We start from the raw sequence: 15,835 nt of genomic DNA, 5'->3' as shown, positions 1-15,835 counted from the left end.
AGCTTTATTTCAGCCTGGGTTCAGATGGGATGGGTAAGCCCCATCTGCACCTTGCAGAGCTAACATCAGAACTCTTTTAGGGAGAACTGCTTATCTTTTCTACCTGACACTGTCTTTACAAACCCTGAAGGTTTAGACTGGAGGTTGCATGCCATGCCGAGTCCTTACTTGTCAGGTATGGATTAGGATCTCTTGCCAACCAGTGGTGCTAACGGCGAGCTGTCCTGGCTTAGAGGCCATCCTCTGCAGAAACCCAGTGCAGGACTCGCTTGGCCTCGTGGAGAATGGGGTAGATTTGGGAAATGCCTGGTGGTGTGAGGTGGTAGGAGCCACTGGGGCATGCTCGGCCTGACAAACAGGATTGTGCTAGAGCGTGAGGCCAGAGACGACGTTAGCTGAGATTCAGAAGGTGATTATGTGGGTGTTAGCACACATCCCTGCAAAATATTACAAGCTCTTGCAGGTGTTGCCTTTAGGGTAAGGCTGCTGCAGGGAGCCATCAGATACTCCTAACTGAAACTCCCACAGCTAAAGTGTACTTGTAAGAGAAGTCTGCTGTGAAATTGAGGGGTGAGGAAAGGAAGCACTAGATACATCTAGGCTGCTTCTGTGCACTTCTTTGAATGTGTATGTTTCATTCCTTATTAAAAGATCCTTGCTCACGTCCCCTATTGCTAAATCTACTGTGTTTCAGTTATCAGAAAACGCTGCCTGTGGTTGTACAGGGAATGAATTTCAACATTCTTGACCACAGAGGCGTCCAGACCCCTGCTTATCTGTGCTAAGGAAGGAGGTGGTCATCTGAAGGATGAGTTATCTCTCCTTCAGTTGTTTGGAGAAAACGTGACCCCAGGGCTGTGGTCTGTAAAAGCTAAGAAGGAAAGAGAGATCTTGCCTCGTTACGGGCATGAGAAAGGGCTGATTGTATTCACTAGTCAGGTGCTAGGGCATGAACATCATGGAAAAATCCACAGTGGGAGCATAGGATTTCATTAGAGGCAAATGATGACTTTGGGTCTCTCTTTTCATTTTTTTACCTAGAGTTTGGTCAGTGGGAATGAAATGTATTAGATGTACTTGGTCCAGGCCTGGCTGGCAGCAGGAGCCCCAGATGCACAAAAGGTTTCTGGTTAACCCCTTTATGTGTCACTTCTGGCCTGCTGCTTTCCCACTTCCTCACCAGGCCAAAAGGGCTGTGTAGACAAACATTTCCACTTGTTCATTCCAGTGGTTTCTCATCCATAGAGAGATGACAAGGTCAGGGAAGCAGCCTGGCTGGTTGCAGCCATTGAGAGAATCCTCTAAATACTGCTGCTGTCCATCCATCTTGAGGTGACGTCAGAATGAACAGAGGGGAACGTGCCTTCACCAGTTGTGGCAGGAACTCTTCTGTGTAGAATCAAAAGGAACTGTTTTTTTTCTCAGCCAGGTTTAGGATTACTTTTGAACACTTTTTTTTTTTTTTTTTTTTTAAAAAAAAGCCAAATACTTTTAATCGCAGGTGAGGACATAATTTTGACTGGATGCCAGTTCTTCATAACTAACACTACAACCTCTTTAGGAATGAAAGTATGTTGTCCCATACCTTCTTCAAACTCATTAATCTCTGCTGAATTTTTTCCAAAGCTTGCCCTCTGCCCACTCACACAGCTAAAAGATAGGCAGCTGATTTTCCAAGTAAATGACACTTGCAGTGCTTCAGAGTATGTGTCTGTTTTGACTTAGGTTTTGGCTTTGCAGTTACTTTCATGCAAGCCCTAGACGGATTTTTAAGCAGACTCATTAACAGGCAGTACCAGAAAAGGAATTTGGAGGTTTGGAACTCAGTGAGATTTTGGGTTTTTTTCCCTTGTATATACAATGAAGGATTTCAGTGCTTGTTCAAAGACCTATAACTCCACTTTATGAAGAGTTTAGCAGCCCAACCCTTAAATATTTTAAAGTTACTTGTGCTTCCAGGTCACTAAGGTATTTCTAAAAATCTTATGCAAGATTGTAAGAGATAAAATAAATTGTGAGTAGGGATTGTAACTGATTGCTGCTTTTTCCATGTGTCAGTGTACAGGCAACTTAAAACTGAGGCTGTTGCTGGTCACACTTACCTACTGGTAGCCCTGCAGGGCTCACCCAGCTGCAGTGACCTCCAGAGATCAAGAGGAATATACTCGCAGCAGGGAGTTGTGGGCGAATGCTTCAGGCTGAAGATCACTGACCGGTGACTCTGCCTGCTGCTACCCCAGGAGGTCCCTTTTTTGCCGAGCCAAGCTGGCCTTCAACATCAGTAATTCTGTGGTTTTACTGCTTGCATAGAGGGTGGTTGTGTAGTGTGTGAGGTGTCTGCAGTGGCTTGTAGCACCCCATGGCCTGCCCTCGGCATCAAATCTCAGAAGCCTCATCTGCACCCTGGCTGGGAGAGAAAAACAGCTTGCTTTCTCCTCCAAACGACAACAGGAGTTGTGCTTAAAAAAAGTATCTCCAAAACCAGAGATTATATGGGCAAGGGAAAGAAGTGGCTGGAAAACTAGGGAAAAACAACCTTCCAATGTTCATCACTTGTAAGTGGAGAAGGTTTCAAGCAGTCTGTACGCTCCTTGACAAAGGGGAGCGGGAGGGAAGGCGGCTGGTTTAGAACAGATACCTCCTTCCTGTGCATGAAAGGAAGCTTTCAATTGCCTTGTGGTGAAATGCTCTTGGCTCTCGACTGGGGTGGAGCAGGCTGTGGAGACACCCACACCCAGACGCCCGGGGCTTGCTGTGCACAAGTGCAGAACGATAAGACACCTCCTCAATACAGAAGTCTGGACCCTGCCAAGAGCGCGTGTGAACTTCAAAATCCATCTGTTTGACGTCACTCTCCACCTCGCAGGGTGTGGGGAAGGAGGGGAATGGACTGCTTTTTCCTGTAAGCCTCACAGGGAGTCCAAACTGGAGTGAGGGTTGAACAGAACCAGGACTTATAACTGAGTGTTACCTATATATCTGGGGACTGAGGAGGGGTGGTGCTCCCAGACCCTAACCTAGCCATGCAGGAGAAAGTAGCTTGTCCCCACCATAACTGACAACACTCATACTAGGTTATTGCTCTGGTTCACTTCTGGAGGGGCCTCTTTCTGCGGCCTGTACAGAAGACTTCCCTGTAGCTGGGTACCAAATGCCTTCTGCTCCCTTATTTATGGTCACCCAGCCTGCCCCATGGGTATCTTGTGGGAATAGCTGATGACTGCAGTCTTACTTCCTACTTGCCAGTACACATCACCTCTTGTAAGGTGGTTGTGGCAGGCAAGTTGGCACACATAAGTATGGAAAATACTGGTTGAATTGACAAGGGCTGTGCTTTTTTTTTTTTTTTTTCCATCAGAATACTCTCTTACAACAACCTAACAAGGCTGGATGAGGGAAGCTTGGCAGACCTTGGGGGACTGCACGTACTACGACTGAGCCACAATTCCATCAATCATATTGCAGAAGGTGCTTTCAAGGGACTCAAAAACCTGCGTGTCCTGTAAGTGCTCCCAGCTTTTGTCTGCTAACACCCATCTTCCCTCCACAGTTTGTATTCCACCAAACTGTTGTGCTTTGCAGTTGCTTTGTGTACCTGTGTCATCAGCATCAACCCCCCCTACATACTGCTCTGTTGTCTTCAGCAGCTGTGTGTTTACCTCATTATCTAACTTGAGTGAACTTGTATTTTTTAATTAAGAATAGTTAGGAGAATTGCCGTTGGACTGCTCAGTGTTTTAGGGTGCTTTCAGAGTAGAAGGCTTCAGAGTAAAATTACAGAAACAGGACCGGTTCCTGAATCTAGCCCAGCTGAGCAAAAATCCCTGAGGTTTCAGTGCTTCAGCTAATAGCAGAATTTCTCTTGCTATCATATTGACTAATGATTACTTCCACTGACATATCCTCTTAAATGTTCTATCAAGCATTTTTGTGGGCTGTTGTTTTTTGTTTTGTTTTTTTTTTTTTTTTTAACTGAATAATAAATACAAAATTATGGGCTAAAAAATGGGAAAACCAAGACATTCGGAGGTTGTGTTTAGGATCTGACTATACCAGAAGTGTAAGAACACATGAAGGTTCACCCAGTATTGGATCCAGTCATGGGAGAGCAGGAAGCTGCTGCAGGTACCATGTCAATAATCAGAAGTCTTTCTCTTTAATGCAGAATTGGGCTTACTTGGGTCATGAAATGTTCTGCTGCTCTGATTTTCATGGTAATCCCTGAACAAAAAAGTTTGCCATGCTATCAAGAGAAAAAGTTTCATGTGCCCTAATGTTGAATTGCAGTGTTCCATCCAGTCGTGGTTATGGCCATTTACCAGAGACTTTAAAATAAAAGTTACTGACACAACTGGAAATGAGCTTGCTAGTCCATATACCAACTTCTAGGATTTTAGGGGTAGCAGAGACCATTAGACAGCTCAATCTGACCTCCTCTGGGATGCCAGCTGTAGAATTGCACTGTCATGCACTGTTAAACCCAAGAGCTGTGTTAGATCGAAGTTCGTCTGCGCTTGCCTTAGAAACATCAGAAGATGGGGAATCCAGTTCTAATAATTGCCCATTCCTGCAGCTGTGCTGCCTCTGTCTCCCTTCTTTGGACCTGCTGGGCTGCTGGCTGCTCTCCTCTCTCCAGGGGCTTGGGCTCAGCACCTTCATCTGGCACACCACGAAGTTCTCACAGTCTGTCTTACAGAACCTTCCATGCTCCCAGACTGGTTGAGTTCAGCGGGCTGATTTAATTCTTCCTTCAAAAGAAAAAAAAACACACTTTGATACTTTTATTCCTCTTCAGAAGCCCATTGTATCCTGAGTAATTAAAAGGAAATGGGAACAGAGAGATCTCCCCTCTTTACAGTACTTTTTGCATCTTACTTTTTCCTTTATTGAAGTTCACAGTGAAGGAAGTGACTGGAAAGTGAGTTTGAGTTTTGTTTGCCTTTTTTCCTTTTTTTTAAACTTAAGCCAAAACCTTTCAGCCACTGGGCATTCAGAAAGGGACCTCTCTGAGGCAGCTGTCAAGACCGGAACTAAAGGTTTCCAAAGAAAAATGGAGGGGAAGGGGAGCTGGTAGTTCTCTTTGCTCTGCAGTGAATGTGGAGCCTCTTTTATGTCTAGGACAGAGAGGGGGGAGGTGGAGGAGAGGAGTGTGTGAGCAAGCTCTAATTTAATAAAGAAAAAAGCCTATTGGGTCCTGCACCTGGTGAAAAAGACCCGAGCATGCTTTAATTATGGCCTATTGTTGGGGAGCCTTTGGTGGGTGTGAAACTGCTGAAATGTGGAGCTATTCAAATAGAGGTCAGGCCCAGAGACCTCAGAGCACAATGATTAACAAGGCTGTGAGCATTCAAGCTCAGCCAGCCAGAAAGAATAGGAAATTGGCAACAGGGACTGGGAGAGGAGTTTGAATACAAAGAGAGCTAGGCCAAAATACCCCACTCTTTTTTTCTCTCTATTTTCACTCATTTGTTAAAAAGGTTTTTATTCCTCCTTTCTAACACTAAACCTTTGAGTTGCCTCTGGAAGAACAAGCCATACCGTTTTCTTTTCCTTTTTTAAGAAAACACAATGTGTGGCAGTCAATTAATAAAAGTGTGTGTTAGGGAGCTCCTACAGGCCGTTCCCACTTGTCTGTCTGCCATGGGAAAGGGTTTGCTGGTCCAAAGACCAGTAGCCTGTGGTGGAACTGAAGAGGAGCAATGTCTGAGAAGGGATTTGCCCTTAAAAACCAAATAGAACAACAGGCATTGGCTTGGCAACCATCGGGGAAATGTAGAAATTTAGCTCCGGGAGGATGTATTTGCTCCTGCCCCACTCGGATAGTGCTGAAAATGTCAGCACATCAAAGCATCTCTCCTGGACTTGTCTCTTATGCCACCACAGCATTATGTGCGGCCACACCCCGCGGGGATGTTGAGTTTTTATCTATCCCTTTGGCATAGACCAACCCACAGATCACCCTGACATCCACAGTGATGCTGGCTAAGGCCAGGGTTCCCCAGGGACATGAGATTTGGGTCTCACGCTGAAGCCAGCTGAGAAACAGGAATTGTGGCTTTTGGCCATCTCCCTTCACATCTTGAGTTCACACACCAAAGCTGAGAAACAAGCAAAAACTGCAGCCATCTTAGGTACTGAGAGCAAAAGTCTCGGCCCCATCTCAGCCGAGGAAAACCATGCCAATAAAACTGGGATTTTTAAAAAAATTCTGTTCTCTTCATGCAGGTTATTGTGTCTTTCTGCTGCATAGCCCAGAAGCTACGCTATGATGCCCGTGTCTGGAATGTTGCAAAATGCAGGGGACTTTGTTTTTTCTTTTTTGGTCTTGATATTTCTAAACTTGGAAGTGTTCTGATAATAATCTTCAAAAGGTGCAAAAGGAGTACCTGAGGGTTTGAGGGGTTATCTGGATGGTAAAGTTTGCTTTGTTGTTGGGTTTTGCTAGGTTTTAAATCAGTGATGTAACAAAACCAACAAAAGCCTATTTATTTTTTTCTTTCTTTTTACTTAACATTAGAAATGATAAATTTCTGTCTGTGTTTCTGGGTATTCATTGCTAGCTGGAATTAAAGCTAGGAGGGAAGGATTTTTAAACAGACTGTTTAAACAGCTTTTGTGGATCTCTCATGTTTGTTCTGTGTGCTTGTTTTTCTTCAGACCTCTTTGACTCTTGTAATTGATGGTCAATTTGAAAGCCAAAAGAAGCTAACTCTGAAAGAAGAATTCTTAGTCTTTTTTTTTTTTTTTTTTTTTTTTTTTTAAAAAAAAAAGTGGTTATACAGAGAGTTAGGCTTGTGTAGGGATGATGGTGCTTTCCTTTGAGCTTTGAAGTTCATTGCCAGAAAAGAATGCAGCTTCATAGAAAATACACCAAATCATCTAGGATATTGCTATAGACAAATACTTGTATACATTTGAGTAGCCAAAGTTATCTTAATTCATGATAGTAGCACTTAAGGACAGCAGTTCTTTCAGTTTAGTTTTGGAATTTGGTTTTCTTTTTCCTTCTTTTGTTTGGATGCACAGAATTAGAAAATGACTGAAAGCTACTTGTTAAAAAGTAGCTATCTGCTACTGCTGCTGTTTTAGGAAAGAGAGGGTTTCAGCTGGGGAAAAGTCAGCGCTCTTTTTGGAATGCACCATCTCAGCATGGGTTGGTGCGGGAAGAATGATTAGTGCTGCTTTGCTGTGCAGCAGGACTCTGCTTTTTTTCTGATAACTGTCAGGAGAAATTGGGAAGCTCCTCATGTGGCCTTCTCAAACTTTCTTCCGTTAGTTTTGAACCATGAGCCTGGGACTAAAGCACTGATTATGAGCTCTCTCTTGTCCTCTCCCCAGGGAACTGGACCACAACGACATCTCGGGCACAATAGAAGACACCAACGGAGCCTTTACAGGCCTAGAAAACCTAAGCAGGCTGTGAGTATCCCTGGGTTTGATATTCTGCAAAGCAGTTGTGTTGTGTGCCTGTGTAGGGGTGGGTCTCTCCCCTCCAAAACAGCCTTTCCTCCCTTTGGAACAAGATACAAATCAACAGAAAATCTGCGATGTAGTAGTTTTGCAGGCTCACTGCAAGAGCACAGATGTGATTATCAAGCACTTGTGTTTCTAAGCAATATGAGGCGATTGTAGACCTTTTAAAGCAGTGTACAGACTGTGCCACATGCTGTAGTTCAGAGGCACAGGAGAAACTTAAGTCGTTTTCGTCTGTAAGATTCAGCAGAACTGTTCCTCTCTTCTAAAAGCAAACAGCAACAAAGAAGACCCCTTGCAATCTTCAGCAAAGCACTGATGCAGCAAATAACAATAAACAGAAGAGAAAAATCACCCCATTTCCTGTTACAACAGAGGATTGAAACAGGATTCATTTCTGTGGGATACTCTGAGAGTGATCTTTTGGGCTCGCTTCCATGTGCAATGACAATAAAAGGCACCATGGGGCATAGGCTCTTAAAGAGATAAAAAGAAACCTAAGGCAAGCATGCGCCTTGCAAATGTTTATAGCTTGCTTGGCCTTTGCAAGTATTTTCACATTGCTCTGTACTTGTTCGTATTCCATTTGAAATCGGCTATATAAATCAGCCCTGTCAGAGAAGTCTCTGATGGCTTGTGACAAATCAAGAGTCTTTCTAATCATTACCTCTTGCCTTTGTTTAAGTTCTCAGCACCCCCCCATCACGCTGTCTCTGATGCTGAGATGGCACAGCCAGAGGTGCAGTAAAAGTACCTCGATGGATAGCAGATGGCTGGAATGAATCCTGGCAGGCGGTATATTGTCACGCTCTCATTTAGAGACTCCTGGGGGAGTGGGAAGAGCCATGGCAGGATTCGTGGGGACGTATTGCTTAGAGAAAAAAAAAATTTAAGTCACAGACATAGATGTCATTTGATAATTGCTGAGGGGAGTCACTGGATCCAAGGAAAGGAGAACCAAGATGTAACTGCGAATAAAAGTGAGGCAGAAGTCAGAGAAGGACTTGAGGACAGGGGGAGTTAGACAGGGAGGTAGAAGTGTGTGGGAGAGAGGCCAGTAGGAACTGCTGCGCACGTGGATTTGGGAAATCTTCCCACGAGTTGCTAGAAAAAAGGCAGAGGAGCAGATGTGGTGGTGGGAGAGTCCTTGGCTGCTGTTGCTGAAGTTTTTGGTTTGTCTGAAGAAACCAATAAAATCATGTGAGCGGCTAGAAGGGTAGTGGAAACAGAGGCTTTGTCCAGAGGGATTTATAGGCTGTAGGACTGTGAGTCTGTAGTGCTGCTTTGATGGTGGAGGAAAGGAGCAGAGGTGAGCTGTTCTGGTGGGACATCCTCCACCACAGGGCACCCCTCCAGTGTGGCCAGTGGGAGCAAAAGTGGTGGTCCCAAGTGATTGGGGTATGTTAGAAATGCTGGGTGCAGATAACAGGAGAGAGGTGAAAAAGCCAGAGGAGAAGCATTGAGGGAAAGAGTTCAGCAGAAGGATTGACTCAGCAACCAGAAGAAATGAGCACTGATGAGTTGTGGGGGTCAGGCAGAGGCCAGGAGGTATGGCAAGGAGCGGGAGGAGGAAGGCAGGCAGCAGAGGCAGCCTTGGGGTTATGCAGGTCATGTGTTTGGAGCTCTGGGCAGAGCAGCTCTTGCTCCCCTGTGAAATAGCCGTGGCCTGATCTGATGTTTATCATCCAGCAGAGGGAATGGCTTCAGAAGATGGCTGGGTTTGTCTGCCAGTAGCAAAGGATGCGGCAAGGGCTTGCACAAGTGTAAAGAAGCTGGGTTTGCATCTTTTGTCATGTTGTTGACCTCTGTCTTTTGTTGCACGTGGATTTGGACCAGTTCTGAGTCTGGCTGAAGGAAGGGAAGGACATGTGTCTGTGGTTTGTGAGGGGCGTCGCGCGAATTTCATAGCCTGGAAGAGCGTGTGGATCAGGTTGTTCTCGGGCAGACAGGAGTGGCTTGGTTACCTAACAGTGAACCTGCTGTGGGGCAGGCAAGTTGCTGGGATGGTTCATTGTCAGCCAGAATGTAAGGCTAGAAGAACCCTCAGAATATGAGATTATTTCATTATGTTTCTGAGGTGTTTTGAGGATACTTAGAAGTCACTTCTCAAGGGATCTGCTCAGGTCTGGTTTAGCTCAGCATGTAAATCCCAAACTTCTAATTTTATCTAAGGCTGAAGCGAGTATCATTCTTGCTGGCAGGATTTTTTCATAAATAAAATACCAGCCTTTACAGCAAACGTTTCACTGCATGCAGTAGGGCCTGTGTTTAAACCATCAACCAGCTTTAAATGCATTAGCATACAAAAATAAATGGGCACTTCAGAGGAGACCTTCCAATGAATTAATAATCACCTCAGCTCTGTGGAGATTGCCTTAAAAGCCCTTTGATCTGGCACAGATTAGCTTCTGAAAGGATTTAGCACAGAGAGGGTTGTTCGCTGAAATGAAGGTGTTAAACTGAGAGGTGGGGAGGCCAGTCACTTTAGCCTTCTCTGAATTATATATGAAGCTCTCCGGGATGGAGAGCACAGGCCTAAATTAAAATGTTGCTTCAAGAAAGCGGGAGTCGAGAAGCACCGAAGCATAAAAAGCATCAGTGGAATCGCTGGGGAACAAGGAGTTTCCTAATTATTCAAGCTGCTCAATGTAACCGGTTTTTTGATGGCTCACTCAGTGACTGAGATCTTCCTGCAGGTGCAAAACTGGCTAGAGGAGAAAATGCCGCTTTCTAATGAATTGCGTGCCTAGCGTGTAATTACACTGATGCAATCACAGGGAGAGCATGCTTGTGCCTAGCTCTGCCGACAGCGGAGGAGCGTTTCTGGGCTGCAGCAGGCAGGCTAATTGTGGAGCTGCATGCCGCCGCGTTTGCATTCCAGCGGGCCACAGCCCTTTGAAGGGGGCTGCTGGGTTCAACCCATTTCAGAACTGGAGAAGCGGTTAGTTGAAATTTGAAAGGCGTAATGATTTTAATGAGTTTGCTGGGGCATGGCTTTATTACCCATGTGTTATGTATTTCTCATGTATATAGTCTTAAAATTGGATGCACCTATGCAAGTGGTGTATACGCTGTGTATTCACATCCCGGACGTAGTGCTTATCTCTGCACAGATAAGTAAACAGATATAATCAGTATCTCCAATTTTCAAAGTCCAAGATCCGCTGTAAACAATAAATGGAAATCTCCAGTTATCAAACCCAAGCTCCAGCATAACACCTAATGTTTAGGAATATGGCTCCAGAAATTAGTGTGTATGGATGCGGCCATATGACCAGAGTTTGCATATAATAAATTATTTACTATATTAATCATTATAATGGATTTTTCAAAGCCTTCATTAATACAACATCCCTTTTACCAAATGATGGTACACATGATTGCACACATCCTTTGGTGATTGGGGTGTTTCACCCAGAGCTAAAAGCCACCCACACTCATGCAATAAATAGGACCTCTGATGCCCTGGATTTAGTGCCGTAACAAGGAGCTCAGTAAAGCTCACTGTAGATATTTGGAATAATACTATTGATAAAGCAGGTTGCGGCTATCCGGAGCCTTTAATTGGCCACCAGTGTGCCTATAATAGATGTCTTTATTCTTGCCTCAAATCAAGTAATTAACAAAGGGACTCAGCTCTGAAAATTCAGTGGTAGTTTTGTAGTAAATTAACTCTGCCTGTAAGGAAGGGCTTCAAGCGTGTGTCTCACTATGGAGGCTGGGAGGTGGCTTTGCCTGAAACTTGAAGCTTTTGCTTGTGTTTTGCTCTAGAATGGTAAGATTTGTGATTCTGTGGCCACAGACCTTTTGTATGGAGCTAAGAGTAACTGGCCTTTCCTCTTAAGAATTAGAGCGGTGGCTCATCCAGCAACACTACTGTCAGGGTGATTGATTTTCTGAGGACCTACTCAGGGTCATAGTATTGCCCAGTGGCAGGCATACAAATTCCCTCCAAAGACAACAGGCTGCAAGGACAAATTGTGATCCAGTCTCAGTCCTCGCTATCATAACAGTGTGATAAGTCCCAATTTTCCTTTCTACCTGTTGCAGCATCCATGCAGAAAGTAGGCTTTCTGGGTACCAGTGCTGAGACACCAAATTATCCTGACATTTGAAAGATGCTTTGTGAAAAGCTCTAACAAGCTCCTGCAAATGTATTTGCTCATGGAATGATTGTCTATGCTCCATCTTGTACCCCAGCTGCCTTTCTCCAGGTGACAGCAAGCAGTGGGACCGTTGTCGGTTTAGAGCCTTAATAGTATATGTGATTTTGCTCTGAATGTTTTATTGGCTGCTGATTGTATGAAATGGTATGACCACTGAGGATACGGAAGGGTTAGGGCTGCCTGTCAGGGCGGGGTATGTTCCCTGATAAAAGTTCCCTTATTAATGCTCTATGGAGAGTTTCCTCTGCAAGCAGTGCAAGCAGCTATAGATTGCACCCTGTATTGAAGGAAAACTCAATCAAATGCAGCACCAGCTGTGCCAGTGTTTTACCTGAGGTGTTAGTGATGACTTGCATTGGACACCATGTGAAGCAGGTGGTGATAAAAGATGCACCTGGAAGATAAACCTTAGACAGAGAGAACCTGGGGAAGGAAAGCATTTCCTAATTAATGGCATTGGTTGATGTTTTATTAAAACAGGTGAGGAGACTATCCATTTTGCATGAACCCTGCCCCTGACGGATCAGCACTGGTCAATATTTATAGAGAACAGTTACTCTGCAAATAGCATCTGGGCTGTGATCGCTCCAGCTGGCTGTTGCCTGCTAATAGTCCTTCTTGGTGCTGCGTAGAACTGTTGCTGATTTGGAGGAATGCTCTCTGGTCACAGATGCAAGCAAGCACGCTCCTCAGCTCTCTACCTTTCCTCTTCTTACTTTTGCCTCTTGAAATTACCACTCAGCTATTATTTATTACTTCTTTTGCATTACATTACTTTGCTGTTGTATTTATAATAAGCCAAGGAAGGAGATCAGCAGTCACTTCAGTTAGCTGCTCTATAAACCTGCAGCTAAGAGACAGCCCTCAGCCCTTGTGTGTGGATGTCTGTTCAGGCCAAGCAGCCGTGAATAAATTACCACTCTTTTACTATCTGGGAAGAAGTCAGAAATGAAAAGTGTTGCAGGGAGAGACCAAAATCTTGTTAAACTGTCACTGCACTTAATCCTGTCCACAGCGAGCCTGCAAAGAATAGAGGGGACCTCCTGTTACTCAGCAAGCTGATTTCCAAGCACTGGAGCAAACCTGCCTTTTTACATGATACAGCACATTCCCTTTTGTGCTGTCATCACTATTAAATTCAAATACAGATAAAAGGGTTTAATTTCAGGAGTGGGAAGGCAAGTGTACTTCATCCCTCTTAATCTCCGTGCAGTTCAGATTTCCCAGGACTTGCACTGAGCGCGTATATCAGATAAAGCCACGCTAATTGTGTTCCTTCTTTTTCTGCCCCCCTCTCCCCATTTTCTTTCTGTTTATCTGGCACTGGATGTTTGGAAACTGCAGAACTCTGTTTGGAAACAAGATCAAGTCGGTGGCCAAGAAAGCATTCTCAGGGTTGGAGGCCCTGGAGCACCTGTGAGTAACCCACCATGCCTCAGAGTTTGGGAAGGGGGGTCTGCCAAAAGTAGCTGCTTGAGAGATCTGCTAGCAATTTAATAGCGTCTTTGTAAACTGAGAAGCCAGTCCATTTGTGGGGGCCACCTGCTTCCTTCTCATTATAAGTCCGTCTCAACTTTGGCCTTTTTTTGTGCCAGGAACAAAGTTATAGAACATATGGCAAATCTGCATGCTCTTAATTTTTTGATTTGTTCTTGGATAAATATCACTTTGACTTGCACGCTGCTTCTTTGCAGGCTGTTAGCAATGAAAATATGCTATTTCAGATGTAGCCCTCTCTCTTCTGCCTTGCCCCAACTTCCTCCTAAATCTATGCTCTGGCAGTGACACATGTTGCAAATGACTGCTTATGATGCAGGCACCGAACATCCCCATTCAGCACAACTGCCTTAGAGCGATTTGCAAGAAGTAAATTTTGGCTGCTGCTGTCTGATTTTTTTCTGTGTCCCAAAGCTGATGACTCCAGCAGTGATTCAGGAATAACTTCCTTTCTGAATTAAGACAAGTTAAAGTGTATGTGATTTTGCTCTGGATGTTGGCTGTTGATTGTATGGGCTGTTATGACCATTGAGAGCATATGGAAGGGTTGGGGCTGCCTGATGGGGGGGGGGGGGTATGTCCATTCCCAGATACAGGTTCCCTCATTAATGCTCTATGGAGATCTTCCTCTGCAAGTGGTGCCTGTCTGTCCTACACTTCCTTAGTAAAACTTAAGCCCTAAATCTGACACTGTCCTTTTTCAGAGAACAAGTGAATTTTTTAATTAGCAATAGTTGTGAGGGAAGCTTTTACAAATACCTCCTTTTTGAAACATTGCAATGGTGTTTGAACGCAATAGTATCCTCTCAAAGTCACTTTTAAATAACTTCTTAGATGCTGTTTAGTGCAAGTATTTGCTTTCTTTATGTTTGCTGAAGGTCTAGCCTGGGATACAACATTCCTGACTATCTTTGGTTCTCAAGGGGGCTGAGGAATTTCTGAGCTATGGATGATGGAGGTAGCTGAGACTGAGCAAGCATAGTGAGAAGATGGGGTATGGAACAACTCAGTGATTTATCAGTGTGGTTTTTGTTGGTTGACTGTTGTTCAGCAACACTTACTATTGAAGTATTTTGTGGAGAACCATGAGTTGCAAGCGCAGTATCACCTAAACAAGGAGCTACCAAATAACCTGTGACATTGCTTAAACGTGGAGAGGCTTTTTCATAGCCATAGGGTCCCTTTTGTTCACGTTGCCTTTGGTTGTGTTCTGCAGGAACCTTGGGGATAACGCCATCCGCTCAATTCAAGCAGATGCTTTTGCGAAGATGAAGAGCCTGCGGCAGCTGTAAGTAATTGGTCTGTACATGCCATTAAGGAGGCAGGGATTCTTCTTGCCCTGGATGTGAGAAGTAGCACGTTGTTTCCAATGGGGTGTTATCCCCATTACCACTCATTATTTCCTCCTCCCCTCTGTCCTCCTCTGCAGGGTATTTTTACACATGAGTAGATGTCAGGGGAACATCTTGCATTTAATAGTGAGTGAAATTAGATCATCGGAACAGGTTCTTCCAGCAGGTTCGCATCTGTGTAATTATTCATCTCTGCTCAGGAAGTCCAGCCCTGGTCCTGTTAGCCATCTCTTCTTCTCATACTGCCACTGATTTAATTCCCAGTGGCCCATCTGCTCCTTTGCTGTACCTATGTTTAGGGTTCATGTACAGTACTGACATTTCAGTGATAAGCACTATTTGAACTGGATCCACTTGTCATCCAGCCTTCTGGTGTAAAAATACGGATGTGTTATCAGAGATGCTGCTTGTGCTCCAGGCTGGGGCTCTGCACTGTTATCAGACACTGTTTCCAGTCTTGCCTGGTTTCGTTTTCTCCTCTTCTCCATAAATATTTAATCCACTGTCAGTGCATTGCTACACTCTGGAGTAGTGCAATGTCTGTGGAACGAGAAATCGCTTATTTGGAATTTGGGCAGGTTCAGATTCTTCTTCCTGACATTGGAAATGGGAATCGGATCGTCACTGTTAGCAACAACATTTAATACCAGTAACTGGGGAATGACGAAGATAAATGTTGCTTGTCCGTTTGTTTAACTACCCTATCTTTTGCACTGGCTCATGAAACAAAATTGAGGTGGAAGATTGGTCCTATTAGAGAAGAACTCATGGGGTCCCAGATGCTGTGAAGGAGCTTTTATACCACGGCGAAGGCAGCTTTCAGACAGGGGACAGATACGTACAGAATGCACTGTACTGAAGCCTTAAATACCAAAGGTCTCTCTGCCCTGCCCCAGCTAGCCAGCAGTGTTTGTGCCATCCCGTGTATTAGGGGCTGCACAGCTTTCTAGGACAGCAAAGTGGACAACTTTGGAAAATCGGATCCTTGTGTTTCGTCATTCCCTCCCTCTCCAGTCCATTTCTTTCTTTTCCGCTTTCCTGGCTATTTCTAGACTTCAGGATTTCCCGAGGTGGTCAGGTAAAAAAAATTGGAGAAGATTCACATCTTACAACACAGTGCTGGAGTCGGGACTCTGCTGTGCCCTTGATACCCTGCTCTTGCACATCTTGCAGGTTTGCGGGCAGGACTTCTCTGTCTGGGACCATTTTCCCAGTCTCGGAGGCATCCTCATGGTTGATTTGAGGGATCAGACTGGGTTTTTATAGGATCTTGGACCAAAGTCTAAATTCCTTGTTGGTGTAAACTTGCAGTTCTTCACTTGCCTCAGAGCTGTCCTGAGCCACAAT

General features: G+C 44.6%; 1 protein-coding gene across 1 annotated transcript in view; it reads left to right on the top strand.

The window, feature by feature from the left end:
• The window catches only part of LRIG1 (leucine rich repeats and immunoglobulin like domains 1), a 96,309-nt gene that overhangs the window by 68,791 nt on the left and 11,683 nt on the right, over positions 1-15,835 (top strand). Inside the window, 4 exon segments of the mRNA XM_074914738.1 lie at positions 3,359-3,502; positions 7,339-7,419; positions 12,984-13,055; positions 14,353-14,424. Coding sequence (XP_074770839.1) covers positions 3,359-3,502; positions 7,339-7,419; positions 12,984-13,055; positions 14,353-14,424 — 369 coding nt within the window.

This window comes from Athene noctua, chromosome 10 (assembly GCF_965140245.1).
Source record: "Athene noctua chromosome 10, bAthNoc1.hap1.1, whole genome shotgun sequence".
In the NCBI taxonomy this organism is placed as follows: domain Eukaryota; kingdom Metazoa; phylum Chordata; class Aves; order Strigiformes; family Strigidae; genus Athene; species Athene noctua.
This window is presented reverse-complemented; position numbering and strand designations above follow the sequence as displayed.